Raw genomic sequence first — 19,929 nt, 5'->3', positions numbered from 1 at the left:
GCTGTAGACGAAAGTGTATCGACAATCCAAGGAGTTCAGTAACATAAGACAAGACAAAGAAAATAGTGTAAGCTAAGTTATTAGTTGTCAGGAGTAAAAGGACACAGGTTCTTCTACTAGGGAGTAGCCATGGGAGGCGAATATCATAACCATAGTACAGAACTCCAGGGGCACTGTGCAGAAGCAATACCAGAATGAGTTCCATAAACTTTTGTCTGTCACGTAACTGTACATTTCCTCGTTGAGCTCCAAGAAAGGACAGGCTAAGAAACCCAGAATGTAGAAGCAGTCACCAGTTTGTTGGAAATTTCTCTCCTGCCTCCTCAGCACATTATATACAGTGTTTTAGTATACCTGGATGACATCTGTTACCAGTTCCATGAAAAAGACCAATTCCTTGAAGAAGACCCACTGTGTTTTCTCTCTCCACTTGCTAAACTTGCACAGCACAATAGCATGCCTTCTGTTTGTGAGCAGTATTGTACAGACACATGGAGGCCTGTTGAGACTACATTTAAGTTTTACATGGCAGAGCAACTACAATAAATGCTGAAGGACGCAGGCATTTTACTCAGTAGGTTTGTTTTACTGTGTTTCGTTCCTTCTGTCATGTTTAATTGCAAGTTCTCTGTTACTCGGCCAAATTCTAATATTCGTTCCACTATGTCCAAATCGACATCAATTCCATCCTCTATCATGTTATGAGACAAATTCCCACCCTTTGTAGAAGCAGAGCTGGTTTAAGGCCCAGATGACACAAGCTACTGCTTGGGTTTCCAAGCTGAGAGGGTCACCAGAGGTACCACAACTCTAAGATTTCTGTATGGGACGTATCACAATTAGTAACAGCCATTTGAGAGGAGTGCCAGGGACACAAGATTTGTATAAGGTACATATGATAATTAGTAATGATAACTGACATATGGGTGAAGGTTTACAAAGGAAAAGGGGGTGGGGGGAGCCATTGATGATTACTTATGTGGGAACATGTTCTCGAACCAGGCCTGTGTAGAAGCATTCACTATGCTTTTCCATGTATCTGTTCTACCCTCTGGATTTAACAGTGGGATCCCTTTTGCCACGTTAATTTGATTCCTTTGTTTTTAAATTTTCAAAAAGTTGTTTTAACATTTTTACACTTAACTAGCAACCCACCCCAAATTTTTGGAGGTAGTACCATGTATCTGCAGCTGGGAGACTTGCCTGGCATAACAGTATAGTTTTGTTTATGGCCACAGCATAGAGTTATGATTAAAATTCAGAGAACATGTTAGGTAATTGAATGTCATTACTTTCATATAACTTGAACAATTTAAACAGAGCACTCAACAAAAATTTTAAGAAGGCTGGAATAATAGCTGTTCCATATTTAATTGACATTTGGAATGACATCTCGTGGCAATGACAGGAGCTGTGAGCTACCATGCCAATTGGTCTGCCTGACCACAGTCTAAGTTTGGTGTGAGTTATGCCACCCAGTAGCAGTAGCTCCTCTGTATGACCTCAGGCCTTCCTCATGAATCAGACTATTAGTGAAAACCATATCAAAATACCTTCAGTAGTGCCAGAGGTTAGCCTTCACATACAGGCAGAAAAATTTGCAGGGGACTTTAATTTTTAAGATGTGTGGGTGATTCCAAAGAGTTCTACCATTCACCATTAGAGGGCAATGTCATTGCCTTCACAGTGACTCAGGACATTAATTCATCATAGTTCATAAAATTTGCAGAAAATATTTGTAAATTATACACAGAAACCTTCCTTATGAATCAGTCTATGTCTTAGTGAAAAGCATATCAAAATCCCTACAGTAATTTCCTGAGAGTAACCTAAACATGGTGTGGGCCTTTTATTGAAGATCTGCCCTCCCTGTAACCATTTCGTGTAGTCTTCACATTTTATTTCTGCAGACATTTTGCTTCAGCTTCCTTTCACTTCTTATTGATTCTTTTTTAAGTTACATATATTGCTGTAGTACTCTCCTTTTTTGAACACTCTTTTTTGTTTTATTCATTCATTGATCAGTTGCAGTGTTTCTTTTGACACTTATGATTTCTTGACAATATCTTTTCCTATATCTATATTTTCCTTCCAACTTCCATGAGTACCCTTTTAATATATGCCCATACCTCAACTACCTATTGTGATCTTCAGTATCATATCTACAGCATCAGAGTGCTTCAAATACACCTTATCATTCCTCAGCATTTCAGTGCACTCAATACTTCTTCAAAAGTTTATTCTTTCTGATAGTTTGCTTCAGTTTCAGCATTCTTCTAGTAATTACTAAATTGTGACCGGAGCCTGCAGTTCCTTCTGGGTAAGCCTTAAAATGCAGTACTTGTTTTTGCAATCCCTAACTATGATGTAAACCAACTGGTATCTTCCTTTGTCTCCTAGCCATTTTTAAGTATACCTCATCCTTTTGTGATTTCTGAAGTGCATATTTGCCATTACTCATTGAAATTTATTGCAGAGCTCAAGAATTCTTTCTCCTCCATCAGTCCTATTGCCAAGCCAGTGTTCTCCATATTACCAACAAAAAAAAATGAATTTTAAGTCTTGCTTACAAACTTCAGTAATTGATTTTTATTATGAATGGTTTGATCTTAAACTGTGTTTACAACTCTTAAACTGGAGGAAATTTTGGTATAAGTGTGTCTGTCTGGACTTTCTTTTTATGGGAAATATTTCGACATAATGTGAAAAAGTATTTTTGAAATGTGTTGCACATGGCATCAAAGTTTTTAAGTCAATTTCAGATTTGTCAATTTTGAAAGGTGCTGCTAGCCAATGATATTTAGTTACTGGCCAAATTTTTCTCTTTCATATTTTTAATTGTCAGTGCCAACCTTACATTGTTGATGCATAAATAAAAATATCCTTTGTCAAATATTTATACCTTAATTCGTTATGTTTTAAATGTAATGAGAATCTTAGTTTGAGTAATAATAGTAATTTCACATGGCTCACTGGCCTGGTGCAAGTTTTTAAATTGGGTGTCACTGTGGCGACTTGCTTGTCCCTAACATATCCCACTTATCCAACTGGAGAAAGGGCACCTACTGTTTAACATGGAATCTGGACCACATGTTTTTTTCTAGTGATTCCTCAAATCACTGAGAGGTGAAAGCTAGGTTAAAATGCAGACTGAAAAATCCAAGGTCCAACCAAGATTCAATCCCATGACCCCTTGGTTTCCAGTCAACTGCTTCACCACTAGATCAGAAGGTACAACTATTCATTATGTTAAAAAAGGTGAAATCAATAATCATACTCAAGTTATAAAAATATGCACTTAGTGTGTACTAATGGCATTAAACTAATAGATAGTTACATAGAATAAATATGGATTGAGTAATAATAATCAGTCATTTGGGGTCTATAATGAATCTCATTTATACACTGTGGATTATATGGTTGGAGCATGACAAGTCTTCAGACTGATTAACTTAGTTATATATGCAATTTCAAGTTATATATTTAAAAAATGAGAATTTCAGAAGCTTGCCCCCCCTCTCCCCAGATAAATTTCTGTCAGCATCTAGGAGTAATGTATAAAATGCAATGGCTCATTTTATCAGCAGTGTATCAATTTCTCTTGCAAATATTTTACACCGCTGTCAAAATGCTAGAGTAGAAAAGTGTTTTCAAAGTGGAGATGGAGCCTATACATGAAAACAGGCTCAATGAATATAAGTGAATTTTACCCATTGATGTACAGGGAGTATTGCAATGGTACTTTTGTATCATACTGTTCCATTATATCAAATCATTCCTTGGTCTATTCTTAGGTAGTGATATCTAAACTCCAATATGTTTACATTAAGATTTTGTTGGTACATTAGCCATTGTAGTCATTTCATAACATCTCCTAACTTGACATAATTTTGTGAAATGAGGTCATTTGTACTCCTGAGAAGACTGGTGAACTTGGAATCGGGTTAGATTATAAAAGTCATTTTCTTGTTCACATAATATTTTATAAAACTGATTACAGGTTTTGGCTTTTCAGCCATTATCGGATCTAAAAATTAGCAGTATCATATAGGTATGTAGTCAGTGTACTGGTAATCAGGACTTTTATAGTATAACTTGATACTATGTATTTAACCAGCTAGGAAAACAAAACACGTCACTCAGTGGAATTCCAGTGTAAGATCATGTTGTTTTTAAAATGCAGTATATGTATGAGGGATAGCAATAAAGTTCTAACTACCACCATGAAAAATATGGTTCACAATTATTTTTTTATATGTTTGCTGGTACACATCTACCTGCATACAAACAATAATTGATTATGTTGCCTTATTTTTCAAGGTTATAATTAAGGCTTTATGACTATGCCTCATATTATATTTTGAAGGAAACTAAGTTATTCCAAGCTAGAATTTAACTATGTCTCACCACATCTCACGTTTCACTTAAGAGAGGTGTGATATGTAACTTGTTGTGAATTTCTTACAGAGACTACTGTGAGCCCTGAAGAGAAATTCTTCAGTTCAACTGCAGCCCCAACAACCAAAAGCAAAGTTGAAGATTTTGCCAAAACTATGGAAGATATTGCCCATCAAGCAGCTGATAAAATGCACATTCCATATTGGGCTGTTGTTTCCATAATAATAGGTATGTTTAAAGCAAAGCATATTTGTACAAGTGTGCACTGGTTGATAAAATGGCATGTTTATCTTGAAGTATCTTTGTAGATATGTGCACTGTTTCATTTTATGATTATTTTATTTTCTTCTAAAGTGAGAATATTAAAAATATTTTCTAATTGTATTAAAAATAAACCAAGTGTAATTATGTTGTGATAATGGAAGTTCCAGGATGAAGTCAAGAATTATAAATGAGGACAGGCAACCACTTACCTGCAGATGACTGATAGGTGGCACGTAGAATACTTAACACATTTTGAGGAAAAGAGATAGAGAGTGGAAAAGGAGACTAGAAAAAAGAGAGAAAGCTTGAAAGCTAATGTGATTTTCATACTTACTAGATATGTATATGCAGCACAACATCTGCAAATATATTTCTCAGCTTGCAGTTGAACAATAGCTTTAGACAGCATAAGTAGTCCTCATATTCGTGAAGATTCCTGCAGTCTCAACAAGCAAAGTATAATTAAGTGAACTGAACAATTGTTTCCAATTCAGTTTCTAAGTCAGTAAGATCACATGGCTTTATATTATGCACACTAATAATAATATTTGCACTGCATTGATGACTTGCATAATTTTTGGTTTTTGTTGTCAGAAATATCTTTATCAGTGCTCTTCTGAACACAGGAAATGGCTAAGTACAGCCACTAGTGTAATGAAGATGAAAATAAACTGGTATTCTCAGTGCCATACAAGAGCACATCATGTACTAAACACTTTATTTGTGAAGCGAGGGCATTACAAATCTTACTGTCACTAAAGTGGCCTCACTTCTCTACCATACTCAGGTTTGCATGCTCATAGTGGGTACTGTCTTTTCTTCTAGTATCATGACTATGATACACACTGTTAGGTTTCTTCCTTGTGTAACACATCATGTAGAATATGTGATGTGCAGCTCATGTGAAGATTTCTAGTTCCTGCAAAAGATTGCTGCTTGTAGCTTTTGGGTAGACTCCACTCATGATTCTTATGGCTCTTTTCTGCACACACAGCAATTTTCTCGCATATGGCCGATTTCCCCAAACTATGGTTCCAGATGCCATAATGGCAAGAAAATAACCACAATAAGCTTTTTTAATGGTTTCCATTTCTATGAGAGCAGACAGTGTGTAAAGTGTAAGTCGCAGAATCCAGTCCTTTGCATAGATCCAGGTTTGACCAGTTTAGTTTCCTATCAGAATTAAGCCCAGGTATTTTGAACTATCCACTCTAGCTGTCTGCAGATCACCTGCTTTTTCTCCTATTTCTTTCTCTGTAGGGGTTGTGTGAAACTGAATACAGTTTGTTTTTGTGTAATGAACAGAAAGAATATTTATGTAAATCAGTTCACAATATCCCTAGAAATGTTATTAGATGACACCTAAAGTTTTTCTATTGAATTATCAAAAAGTAGTGTAGTATCATCAGCAAAGATGGTGAATTACAGTATTCTGCACAAAAGGTACATCATTAATAAAAATAATAAAAGGATAGGGGCCCAGAACAGAGCTCTGAGCCACTCCGCATGTGATAGTACCCCATTCCGATGATGTTGAGACACCTCCTCAATTATCCAGTACAACTTCCTGTTTTATGTTTGAAAGGTACAGATCAAGGCACTTGCCTATACACTACTTACATCTAGATATGTAGCTTTGTGTGTCAGATGTTTTTGTTAAGTCACAAAATGTTCCAACCATCGTCATATTTTTGTTGATAGTCCCCAAAATCTTAGCAGCAAATGCAAATATTGCACCTTCTGCTCATGACCCATTCTGAAATCCAAACTGACTTTATGCAAATATTGCACCTTCTGCTCATAACCCATTCTGAAATCCAAACTGACTTTTGCTGATGACATTATGCTCACTGAGATGCTTAACAATCCTAGCAGGCATTAATTTCTCTAAAACCTTGAAAAAACTTGTCAGTACTGAGATTGGCCTATAATCTGCAGTGTCTGGCTTATCTCTCTTCTTATACAGTGGTTTCACACTACATACATAAGCCTTTCGGGAACTGTTCCATGCTTAAATGATGCATCAGAAATGTGGCAAAGTATTTTACATACATGGCTGCAGCAGTATTTTAATAATTATCTAGACATGTTGTCAACTCCAGTAGAGCTTTTACATTTCAGAGATTCAGTTACTTTTCCAGTTTTTGGAATAGTAACTGCTGTTATCTGGATCTGTTGTACTGCGCTGGGTGCATTAACTTGCAGACAATTAGTGGCATAACTTAAGCCTTGTGACCCTATTTGCTCTGTTACTGTTAATAAATGTTTGTTGAATAGATCAGCAATTGCTTTTGGATAACTAACAAGATGATCCTCATTTTTAATTTGGATATTTTCACCATAAACTGCATTTTTCCCTGCTTCCTTTTTTAAAAAACTCCCGATAGTTCTTAGTTTATTGCTTGAGTGATCAGTTTCTGCCTTCAAGAACACGATCTTTGATGCCTGTATGGTTTTGTTAAGAATTGCATTGTACAATTTGTAATGCCTAATCTTATGTAGATCATTTGATCCCTTGGCTGCTACATAAAGCTCCCTTTTCGCTCTACAAGTATTTTTGATGCCCTTAGTAATCGAAGGCCTGTGAACTGACTTAAACAGATTTTCCCTAACTTTTTTAGGAAATGTTTCATCAAACAGACTTGCAGCTTCATTGGTAAATATATTAAATTTGGAGTTTATGTCAAAATCAGCATATACGGGAGACCAGTCCTCATGCTGTAGTTGATGTTTAAAGTTTTGCATTATGTGTCCATCTATACTTGTAATGTATTTACAAATGAAATTTATTTTTCTTTGTACATTATTTGGTTTTTAGTGAGGAACTGCCCATCATGATCAAAGTGGCTGTTTATAATTTTTTTTTTTATAAGCATCCTCAGTGCTTTATTTGAAGCATAGGGTGGGAGGGAGAGTTTCCAGTATTCCTTACAAGGAATACTGCCACAATCGAGCATTGTGCATTCTTATCTACAAATATGTATCTATTAAAGATTTGAACTGGCTGTTATTCTAGTTGGGCCATCTATGACTCAGGTGTTCAAGATCTGTTCTGTTCCTATTTTCTGTTAAAAAGTCCACATTAAAGTCACCTTTTACAATGAAAGATTTAGTTTTTCTAGACAGATGGGACAAGAGTAGTTCAATATGGCTCTGAAAAATATTTAGACATCCAGTAAATTGACAGCAAAATAACTGTTGTGCTGTCTGCTATTATCTTGATGCCACACACCTCAAAGTGCTGTTTGACACAGTATTTGCTTAAATCTAGAGACTGATACACTATTTTATTTCTAATAAATATTGCAACACCATCCTTTCTTATATTAAATCTACAATAATGAGCAGCTAAACAAAAGTTCTTCATCTGTAACATGTGGATTCCATTCGTGATCAGTGTTCAGAGAAAAACAGTATATCAGGTTCACTTCCATATTCTTCATCTTTTAGGCATATTAGCAGTTGGTATGTTTTACTCTTTAGACCTCTTATATTTTGATGGAATACAAAGTTTGATACTTGCTCACAACTGTGTTTGTACATTTGTTTGGAGCAGTTTTTCTCACTATACTAGTTATTTCTGCTTGGGATCCTGGGGGCTCATTTTGAATACATGAGAGAGATGTTTCATCCAGTTCTGACCACTTTTCTCACATGTGATTCTCCATGAAAAATGCTGAGTTATCTTTCTGTTGTGTGTGGGATGAGCTACTGCTTGTGCTGTGTGTGGCAATGTTTCACATGATAGTTCTGGTACTGAAGGCACTGCTGCTTTTGATGATACTGGTGACACTGGTTTATGACTCTGGTCCCATACATTGAATTATGCTGTTCATTTTCTCTCTGCTTGTAAGGATTTCATTTCCCATCTTACACACAAAGTTCTTTCCCTCATTATTCACATGCTTTCTGTGTCTGGCATGTTGGCATCTGCCCAATTTGCCTATATCAAAGATGCTCTGTGGGAAGTTGCATGCTGACCTGGCTTACACCACAGCAACATGATTCAAACATTCATTCACAGTCATGACACACAAAACATTGAAGATATGCCTTCTAGTGGTTGATCAAGGTCAACAACACCATCTGATGACAGCAGCGGACAAATTATAGCTTTCAGCTACCTAAAGCAGACTGCAAGAGAACTACATACTGTCTTTTTCGAGGCAGCTGTGTTGACTCCAGTAATATGTAACCATTTTGAAATTATCTGTTTGTCATCTAGGCATCCATTGCATACAGCAGGACAAACTCCGCAGTACCTTGATGAGTATAGAAGGTTGGCAAGAGAATACTTAGAATGGAACCTGGATCAGTGTTGTTGGGGTCTCATCTCCAACGAATGTAAGATTTGTCTCATTCCTGAAGATCATCGTAGGAGAGTGTGAAGGTAGTCATGTGCTAATACATGTCTCAGACATGCTACTTCCGTTTGAGTTCAGCAGGATAGTTGTTCATCATATTTTCGGCTAGATGTCAGATTCTCTTTGCTACTGTGGAAAGTTTGAAAACTGTATGAAATACGGACAAGATCCTCCAACCTAATGTCCAACACTCAAGTCAAAATGTTGGTGATGGCTTCATCTCCATAACCATCTCCCTCCACAAGGCAGGAATCAATTGAATGGAATGGCCTGTGGTCTGCTTATGTCAACCCAGTTGAACACACTTCGGACTAGCAGAAAACAGCAGCATACTATGGCAGTAACCCCCCCCCCTCACACACTGGATGATGTCAGGAGAGCTGTCACCAAAACATGGGAGCAGCTTCAAAAGCAACTAGCATCTTGTGGACGGCACGTTACAACACAGATTTTTATTTCACATTTGTGCTCATTTGAATACATTGCCTTCTTTTTTGTTATTGGTCTGTTTTTATTTCACAGTAAAGAATTTCTTTTTTATTTCATACTGTTTTTGCTTTCATTCTCTACTCCCTTGAATTTAAGCCATCACATGTTCACAAATATGCAGGTGGTGCAAAACTTTTGTTGAGAAGTTTATTTGTGGTTATTTGTCGCTCTCATGTTTAATTGAATCTGCTTCAGAATTCATCTGATGTATTGGCAGAGCACTTAAAAAATAGTAAGCAAATGACACTTTGCTTCTGAAATTATAATTGAAAGGTTATGTAAAAGATCTGTGATTGAACATTATATTTTCAATTATTGAAGACGAACATGCGCAAAAATTTATGGAAAGCAAAGTGAAGCTGGTGTGAGCAACAGGCAACTAGAGGCCAGGTGAGGGTTAAAGGAGTTGTACTTCTGCAGTTTCTCTGGATATGAGGGACTGATGGTACTGTTTGTGTTTCTGGGCAAGTTGACATGTACATTATGCACACAGAATATTGACGACTTGCTTCTGTGCTCTAGAAAAGACAGTAGTGCGTAACTGAAAGAAGAACATAGTTGAATACCATTTTTGTTAACTGAGGAAAAGCTGTGCCATCCATTGTGTTTCTTCTACTTCTTCATCACTTTCCTCTTCTGCATGAACACTGGCTGGAATCCTGGCAGCAGCTGGCTGGCTCCTGATACTCTTCTCATGGAGAATAATTTAGGAATTGAGTGATCATTCCTTCAGTCCCCTATTTGAATCACAAAATTACTTTTTGTCCTGAAAAAAGGAAAGCCACCAGATAAGGTGACCTCCTCAGCCATTCACTGACTGTGTGGGTCACAAGCAAAGTATATGACATGCTACAAATTGCTGGAAAGTTTATAATAAGATTACAAAATAACAGCACATTTCTAAGAGTGAGTAGACAAGATATGCTGATTCACTAAGAATTATTGTAGTAGCTCCACTAAATCTAATGTCTAGCTCTCAAAGATATCACAACCATGGATAATTCTCCACTGATCTTTGTCTAACTCCAGCACTTTTCATTGACTTATGCCAGACATCACACAGCATTTGCCTCATTCCAAAACCTCATCAAGAGTGTTTCTTAGACAATTAACCACCCTGTCTTCCGCAAGATGACTGTGAATGTCATACAACTTCCAACAGCCAATCACAATCCCATTAGTTTTTATTATTCTTACAAATATTGCAACAGTGACCAAGAAGACTGATTTAGCAAGAGTTCTAAAGAGTTTCAATCATATTACATGAGAACCAAAATTCATCAATATTCATCTGCCTATTAGAATCTTATATTGATACATTGAGTAATATGACATAGAGAGCCCAGCTCTTTTTATGCTCCCATAAGAAAGTCTGAACTAATGCAACTACACCTGCTTACAACGAACCAGAATAATCCACAGAAACTTCTGATTAAACAGTAGTTCCATAATTATATGCTAAACTGTAACTGAGTGATATGATGTGCTTATCTTGGAAGAAATTTTTCTCGCTTACTGTGAAAGATTGTGAGTAAGCAGTTAAGAGTTACTGACCATATGTTTTGTAAATGGACAGATAAAAAAATCTACTCACAAAGTGACGGCAGGGGAACACACACACACACACACACAAAATGATTTAACTTTTACAAGCTTTCGGAGCCAGTGGCTCCTTCTTCTGGTGGAAGAGTTGAAGGGGAAGGAAGAGGGGTGAAGGAAAAGGACTGGAGAGGTTTTGGGGAAGGGGTACAATTTAGAAAAGTCACCCAGAACCCCGTGTCAGGGGAGACTTACTGGACAGGATGAGATGGGAAGACTGATTGTTGGGGACTGCACTGGACGAGACTTGAAGCCCCCCCAAATCTCAATTGGTGCAGTCCTCAACAATCAGTCTTTCTGTCTCGTCTCCTCCGGCAAGTCTCCCCTGACCCAAGGTTCTGGGTGATTTTTGTAAATTGTACCCTTTTCCCTAAACTTCTCCAGTCCATTTCCTTCACCCCTCCTCCTTTCCCTTCAACTCTTCTGCCAGAAGAAGGAGCCACTGGCTCCAAAAGCTTGTAACAGTTAAATCCTTTTGCATGTGTGTTCCCTGCTGCCGCCTGGTGAGTAGATTTTTTTACCTGTCTATTTACATTATACTATCAATAAATGATTATTTTGCTTGTTAGACCATATGTTTTGTCAAGAATCAAGCTGAAATAAAAAATCATTTGTTTCTAAGAAGAATGAAATTATTTTTAAAGTGTTATGTGTTAGAATAATGATTTCAGATGTCACAGATCTATACTGTTAATGTTTTAGGTGTTTGCCTGATATTCTTCTGCATCTGTGGGTGCTGCATCCGACGATGCTGTCGCAAGAGGAGGACAAAGGATGGCAAGAAGGGTCTGAAAGGGGCGGTCGACCTCAAGTCGGTACAGTTACTTGGCTCAGCGTACAAGGAGAAGGTACCCTGCAGCATGCCGCCCGCCTGCGCGTGCATGCCCCTTTCTGCTGTTTACTCACTCCCTGTGTCTCTGTCCTATGGACTGCAAAATAAAATAAGAGTGTTGGCTGCAATGGCTAAGATGTTTGCTCCACTATCTATGGCTATTTCATGTTATGTGAGATAATTGTAGAGGTTTTCGGAGCTTTTTAAGATAGCTCTAATGACTCTGCACTGAAGTGGCACAAGAAACAATAGTGTTTCTGCAGTGAATTTGAAGTAGAATAATAAGTTAAAATCATCTCGATTTTCAGACCACACCATTCCAGATAAAAATCGTGTAATATCGACAGCTGCCACCATCATTTTCACAAATTCAACTAATGATGTATAGGAATGGCAAGGTGTCCATCTTATACAGGCAAAGCAGAAAGTCCTGGATTGATTTTATGCATGCACAGAGAAAGTTGCTTGCAGCAGGTCAGACCGATGATGACACTGACAAGTGAGTGACATCATCGATTGTTAGGAGCCAGGGTTATCTTGTAAAGTGGTGTGTCTTTTCTATATAGCCACTAAGTATAACACTTTGTTTTTGATCAACATGTATTGAAATTACATATCGGTGATCAAATCTTAACTCCCCATCTAAGTTCTGGTTTCAGCTGCTTTGCCTATATAAGGCAAATATACAGGGCAGTCAGAAACAGTCTGGAAAACTTGTAAGGGTGCTGCAGGATCAGTTGTCCTGAGAAATAACTGTTAAAAAAAATTTGATAGTTGGACCATTTCCCACTTAATTAGCATTGAAGTTAGCCAGTCGGGACACTGCATGCACAAATTCAAGCGATCTGCGAGAGTCACTGTTTCGAAACATGCTCTTCACTTGGTTTCCTAAAAATGAACAAGAGAGTGATACAAAAATTCGACATGGAACAGTAGTAAAGGTCAAACCCGAGCCAAAGCCTGAGCAGTCATGTACACTATCAGCTACACTGTTAGAACAAGTGATAGTAATTGTATGTGGCGGGCCACTTGAATTTGCAAACACAATGGCCTGATTGGCTAACTTCAGTGCTAATTAATTTCGAAATGGTGCAAGTATCAAATTTTTTTCTTAACTATTATTTCTCAGTGCAACATACCTTGCAACAATGTTATAAGCTTTGCAGACTGTTTCTGAGCACCTTGTGTATAACATCCCTGACAGTCAGCCCTTTTAACTTCTAAATATGTTGAAGGTGACAGCTCTCCAAAGCTTAAGAGTTCACTGGAATCAGTGTGATTTTAAAACCAAGAAAATTTTATCTTGTCATGCTGCCTTAAAAGAATCATAGGGCACAAAGTAACACACTGTACCAAAATAAAAACATATAATAACAAATAACAAATTCAACACTGATTTTTCCTCATCTTATTTCTATACTTAACACTTATCTCTTCCTAGACAATATATTGGTACATATCTACCAAGACAACGTAAGATCAGCAATTAAAATAATAGAATTATGGTAGGTAGAATGGTGTTAATCCAGACATAAATCATGAGGGAAAAATTGCATGGTCATCCGTACGATGTGTATTATACCATCTGGAGTTAAACAGAAAACAGCTTTATTACTCATAAAACATAAAGTACCTTACAGTGCTACCACTATGTTATTAAAAAAATCTTTCCCATATAAATAAGAAAACATATCAAGGAAAGTATAAACTAAAATTAAGGCAAAGAAAAGGTGTACCCTGTGTTTACCATATGCAAATATCATATGAGAATCATCAGTCATTGGTTATCGTACTAAGAAGTAAAAAACCAGAATAACTGGAAATTTACTGAAAACATAGCAATCACATGATTTAATACTCGAGACTCTCATTACATGGGGCATAAATTATATTTGTTTCTGTGATATCCATTACTAGAAATCAGTAAATATCTGATTTCCATACTAGAAAAAAAATTCCAGGTGAAGCTAAGTATTGTTTGACTTATCACTGATTCACTTCATCAGAAATGTAGAATTTTCTTCAGTATAGCTGATTAAAATGAGGGACACATACAGTATAAAGGTAATTTCTAATATATGTTAGGATATTGAAAACTGTGCTGATAAAGGATATAGCAAGGGCAACTGTCTCCTTGGACTAAATAGTCTGTAATATTGCAAATACAATTAAATATATAATACAAGACATGGCCAATTTCCTCTATCATCCTTGTTCAATCCAATCTTATAATTCAGTTCTAATGACCTAATTGCTCATGGGACATAAAACCATTATATGCCTTTTTCCATCTTCTGTTGAGCATACTGTGATTAAATAGTATCTCTCTTGAGAAACAGTTTTTCCTTACTGGTGACTATCAAACCATCAGATGTATCTGCTGAGATTTATGTTTCCTTACATTACTATGAAAATAGGTACCATTTCTTACTGTAAAAGAATTAAGCAATGAAGGTGAAGGACATTATATTCTAGTTCATATCGAAAACATATATAAAATTTATTTCTGCCAAATTACATCAGCTAAAGAATCAACACTTTGTTGAAAAGCACATACCACAATACTAGGAGATGTGCTGTTGCCAGTATAAATCAAAACATTGACTCACACAGCAGCCAGATCCCATTTGGATCTTATCTCAATTTTATCGGGGTGACTTACCAGATGCGTTGCTGGAAGAGTACTGCAGATGAAAACATGTTGTACAACAAGCAGCATATGTTATTTATAGAGAATATTTTAATCCTTTTCCACGTGTGCAAAGGTTAGGCAAATAGTGCACCATCTTTTGCACAAAATTTTGCAGTAGTCTATTACCTCAGGATGATTCAAGAACATGCAGAAACCTCTGAGTTTTGACAACACCAATTTAATAAATTATAGGCCACCATGCCACAAAGCCTTAACATCTGTACTTATATATCCATGGGTGCCATATTATTTAATCTCATTCTTCTGCATTCCAGAAGACCATAATATTATGTACTGAATTTACCTGATCATAAGACCAGATCTTTTTTCCCATTCGAAAAATACATGGTCATCTTATATTCACAGATTATGAAATGCTGCTGAGGTCAACGTTTTTACATTGTTTAATAGATTAATATAGGGATCTTCTTACTTTTACAGATGATCTTTCACTATTGAGGACTCGTACAGATTCGTTTTGAACAACCCAAACGATAAGGCGTAGAAAATAATGCTTGCATTCAAAGCGGCTCGAGATTTCTCAATACGCTGAAGTGCTCGGTACAGTATCAACCTTGCTTGATCAGTCACGTCACATTTGACTTGTGTCACCAACGCAAGGGATATGCGAGAAACTGTGTACTAGCAGCAAAAGTCTAATGCTCTGCTTAAAAATTGGCGATTTTGTGAAACACCATAGGAAATAACATTAAATTCTATCAACTTACAAACTTTTGTTGTATTTGAACAGATTTGTAATATAAATTCTCATACATATGGATACCGTATACATACATTTGTGCTACTTTTTAAGTAAAGGGAACATTCAAAAGCGAAAATCTTCTCTTTCAAAAACCATTACTCAATTCTAATCCCAAGTAAATATATTATTTGTTTATGAGAAATTGTAATAATTTTTCACTTGGGTTGCAAATGAGAAATTCAGTCACTTCTCATGTATTAGAATATTGTGGAAAAACGTTACGAGCTTTTAATCAGCTTTTGAGTAACGTGATGATATTCAGATGAAATGAGAAAGAAAATTAAACCAGAATTAAATTTCTAAAAAAAAAAAAATGAAATAAATCACATTAAACTGACTGCTGTAATTATTATCCTAAGATTAAATTATAACTGGAAGTCTCGTTTTGGAGATAGCATCAATGGAGATAACTGCATCAAGTGTTTGAAAATTGGACTGAATCATGATTGCGATCTTTTATCAAACCAAACTGCTGTTGTCACATATGACATGCAGTCTGGAAGATATTGCCGTCCATGTTTCACTGTTGCTCAAGAACAGCATTACGAAATGTTGGATGGGGCACAGTGAAACAATTTGGCCTTCAACGAGCAGAAATTACATTGTGTTGTCAACCACGGCAATGTATGCTGGGCACTTTTGCTTTTTATGAACATTTTCCACTTTTAAACTGCAGTTTGCCTGAATCCATTTGCATTCAGAATCGAACTGACTTTAAAATTGGACAAATAGTCACCAATAGCATACATTTCTGCAGGATATGCTAAAAGTTTAGATTGGGGCCAGTGGTGTACTTAATGTGTTTCATGCTGCAATGTTGTAATTGCTCACTGTCTCACAATATGACGAGAATTAAGGCGGGCAGGGGCATGAATTTACAACTGTCCTGTTAGGATGATGACGGTGATAATGATGATGAAAAATAGTGATACAACAGATGACAGTCTAAGTAAACAAAAAAGACAGTGAAGATAAAAATGGTTGTAAATGGTTTGTTTTTGTTTATTTCATTTCTCCATGTATTATCAGAATGTGGACAATCAATAAATGGCATAAGTTTAGAACAGGTTATTTTAACTGTTTAGGCAGAGAATGTTTGTAATTTTGTTTAGTCAGAATATGTTTAACACAAATTTTTCTAAAGGAGCCTCTTAAAAAAGGAAGGGTCATTGTATAATTGAGTAAACACTGTATGTGTCAGTTAATATTAGACACTTAATGCCAATACAATTTCAGAGGCTGGGTAAGCCATGTCCCAATAAGTACACAAACTCAAACAAAAATCCCCCTCATTTTACTATATTATCTATGTTTCACTCATAACTGTGTTGTGGACATTGACTTGACAACTGAAGAGCTAATTGACATTATTACTTAACATTAGTGCTCATTTCAGTCCAGCTGAAACCCATTCCCTCCTCTGAGCCAAGATGGCATTTCACAGTGCTAAAGCTCTTTCCTATCTGTCTTAAACCTTCTTTGTACGTAGTTTTTATAATCGGTACTGTAATGTTTTCTTCTAGTCCCTCATTGATTTTAGTGTATTAAAGACAACAATGTTGCTTGTCTATTTCATTTTGATCTTATGAACATCATAGCTATTGTCACTATTGTCTCCTCTTTTCTTGACCTGTACATGGAAATTATGAATCTGCATTAAGATTTAGATTTCCCATTAAACTATGCTCACAAACTGTCTTTACATTGAGAAAACGTAGGAATATTTGGGGCTTGCATCGTCATAAGGAACTGGTACAGTGAACTTCGCAGACCTGATTTGCTGTACAGTGTATCAGACTGACAGTACTAATGATCCTACTGGGCAACATCTTATTAGCTGCAGGCTATGATCAACCCGATATTTTTAATGAGTAAAACATATTTCTGGCATTTCTACTACATCATCAGATGTCTTAGTGTATTGTTATAGTTTCTCAAACATTGCTGTTGTTAAATAGCAGTAATATTTCTGACAAAACTATAAACATCCTAACAGGTTGACAAAATGTGAGGAAAGATGCCTATGAAAATTATTTAATAAAAATATCCATGCCTGTTACAGTTTCTAGTAGCCTGCAGCTGATCTTTCCATCTCTTCTTATGAAGCCCAATACTTCTTTTCCCTTGAGGTATACATTTGTATGTTAACTTCGGTGTTCATTTACCTGACATCCTTTGAATGTGTTCATGCCATCCCTTTCTGTACTTCTCTGTTTTCTGAAGTCTGCTTTCGGGGCACAGTTCATTTCTAATTTTACTATTCTGTATCAGACCTATGAGTCTGTACTCATCTAGTGATCTTAAGAGTCTGTTTCAATACTCCTACACTTATAGGCAACTAAGAGTCCAAGTCTGTGACCCATATAAATGAAATTTTTGAAATTTGTATGCTTAATTATTGGATGTAATATATAAGATCTCACATGCTAGGTACTTGAAAGTACTTATTTGCTCTAGTGCTTTATAATCAATTATTATTTTTGGTCTTAAATGCTCATTACCGTGGAATGCCACTATCTCAGTTTTATCTGTAGATATTCTTATATTACAGTCATTTGCTACCTTGTGCAAGGATCCACTTGAGCTCTGTAACATACCTTCCAAGTCGTCTAAGAATATTTGATCATCTCAAAACAGGAGCATATTTATGACTTTATTATTAACCTCATAATGGTGCACCACTTTATTCTACCATGTCTTTATGAGGCCAACTGTGCGTAAATTAAATATTGTGGGTGATAAGGAACACCTTTGTCTCGCTGACCAGGAGATAGTTCTCGCAAAGAGATTTAGTTTTTGTTCTTTGATTTTTACACTTACTATACACTCAGGTATACTATTCTTTTCTAAAACTTCCCATTATTTAACTATGTTAAGTTAATCAAAAGCTTTGTTGTACTCGATAAAGGCTGTGTATGTGGGACGATTATCTTCCTATGCTCCTCAATAATTTAGCAGACTTGGAAAACACTATTTAAGCAAGCTCTCTCACTGCAGTCCTCTTCTTTCTCATTAAAAATGACAGCTGTGTTGTCCATGATTTTTGTGGAACAATAAGTTTCATCCAAGACAACCCTAAAGAAAAATATCTTCCACTTAAAAAAGTGCACAGTCTGTAATGTGCAGTACACTTCATTACGTATGTTACACATGTTCGTGCTGATTTCCCTGTGTAGCTTAGTGTGCTGTCTAGTGAGAAATCTAATACACTGATGCTTCTTGACTCTTATACTAAGGCTTTCTACATTTCTTCCTAACAAAGAGATTTGTAAAAGACTGAAATAAATCTGAGGTAATACTGGATTATGAGGAAAAGAGAGAACAATGGTGAAATGCAGGAAATCACTTTATAGGAAAGTATAAGTACATGTGAGAGATTAAGACAGAGTATGAAGAAGTGTTCTCTGGTACGAATTTTAATCACAGTACCTGCAACGACAGGTTAAAGATGAAAAACACTACACTAAAATTATGAATCTCTAACAAGATTAACTTGTATCTTCAATACATTGTATCACATTTTAGTTTGTAATATCTTTTTTAATTAGTGTTCAATGTCATAAGACGATTTGTAAGTATTGGAAACATATGTTTGTGTGCTACTTTATCATCATTATTGAGACAGGTATTCATCCAAGTCATTTGAGAATTTTTGATCATTCCGAATATTTTGGTTACAAAATACACTTATTTGAGGCTGACACATATTTCTGTGGAAACAATCACTCTTTTATATTGTCTTTCATTTTTCATTTGATGTTATCAAGAATTATTCTTTGGGCAGTCAAATTGTAGACTACATGTTACATACTTCTAATAGTTCCATAATCAATACATCAACATAGCATAAACATGGTAATAAAACAATGCATTTTCCCCCCAAAAAAATGTTACATCTCTTTAAATATTTTTAATACCATTTTCTGTACATTTTGTGAAATATGAATTCACTACAAGGAAGGTTATACCATTTAATACTTTTGCTAAATATTAATATGGAGTGTGTAGCAAGACTACATTTCAGATGGTCCAGAACTTTGCAGACACAGGGAAGTCAGAAACATGCTTGTAGCTAGTTAGATATCTTCATTAATATGCAGATTTGAACGTAGCAAGAAACAGGTACTATTTTCTACTTATTTCACTTTGATTTTCTTTTTTTGCTGCTTTAATTTTAACCAGGTCAATTTGCATTTCTCCACTAAAACTTTTTTCCATATTTATTTTTGGATTTACTAGTGTTTTACACATACTTGTAGCTTAAGCACAATTTTAAGTCACATTAGAAGATGCCACCAGAAAATATTTCATTATGCCACACTTGCATCCATACTGGCAATAAAATATCTGATCTTCCATAACTGACTGAAAAAGATATAAAAAATTCCATTAAATCTCTCAAACTATTTATTGAATCAGAGACATGAAGTTTGTCTTACATAGCTACACAGTTGAACCATTTATACTGGAAATATAATTTGTAAAACTATGTTTAAAAAGGTACACTGCAGAATTTACAAATCAAAAA

The 19,929-nt window shown here is 35.9% G+C and overlaps 1 protein-coding gene across 4 annotated transcripts in view; it reads left to right on the top strand.

Moving 5' to 3' along the window:
* LOC124619553 (synaptotagmin 1-like) overlaps nucleotides 1–19,929 on the top strand; it is a 473,464-nt gene that overhangs the window by 302,618 nt on the left and 150,917 nt on the right. For 3 of the 4 annotated variants that reach the window (XM_047146029.1, XM_047146030.1, XM_047146028.1), the window contains exons 3-4: nucleotides 4,468–4,626; nucleotides 11,817–11,962. In XM_047146029.1, the coding sequence (XP_047001985.1) occupies nucleotides 4,468–4,626; nucleotides 11,817–11,962 (305 nt within the window). The remainder of the gene's footprint in view (nucleotides 1–4,467; nucleotides 4,627–11,816; nucleotides 11,963–19,929) is intronic. The other variant, XM_047146031.1, reaches the window with a different exon arrangement.

This window comes from Schistocerca americana, chromosome 6 (assembly GCF_021461395.2).
Source record: "Schistocerca americana isolate TAMUIC-IGC-003095 chromosome 6, iqSchAmer2.1, whole genome shotgun sequence".
NCBI lineage: Eukaryota > Metazoa > Arthropoda > Insecta > Orthoptera > Acrididae > Schistocerca > Schistocerca americana.
Note: the sequence above shows the minus strand (reverse complement) of the source record. Positions and strands in the feature narration are given on the sequence as shown.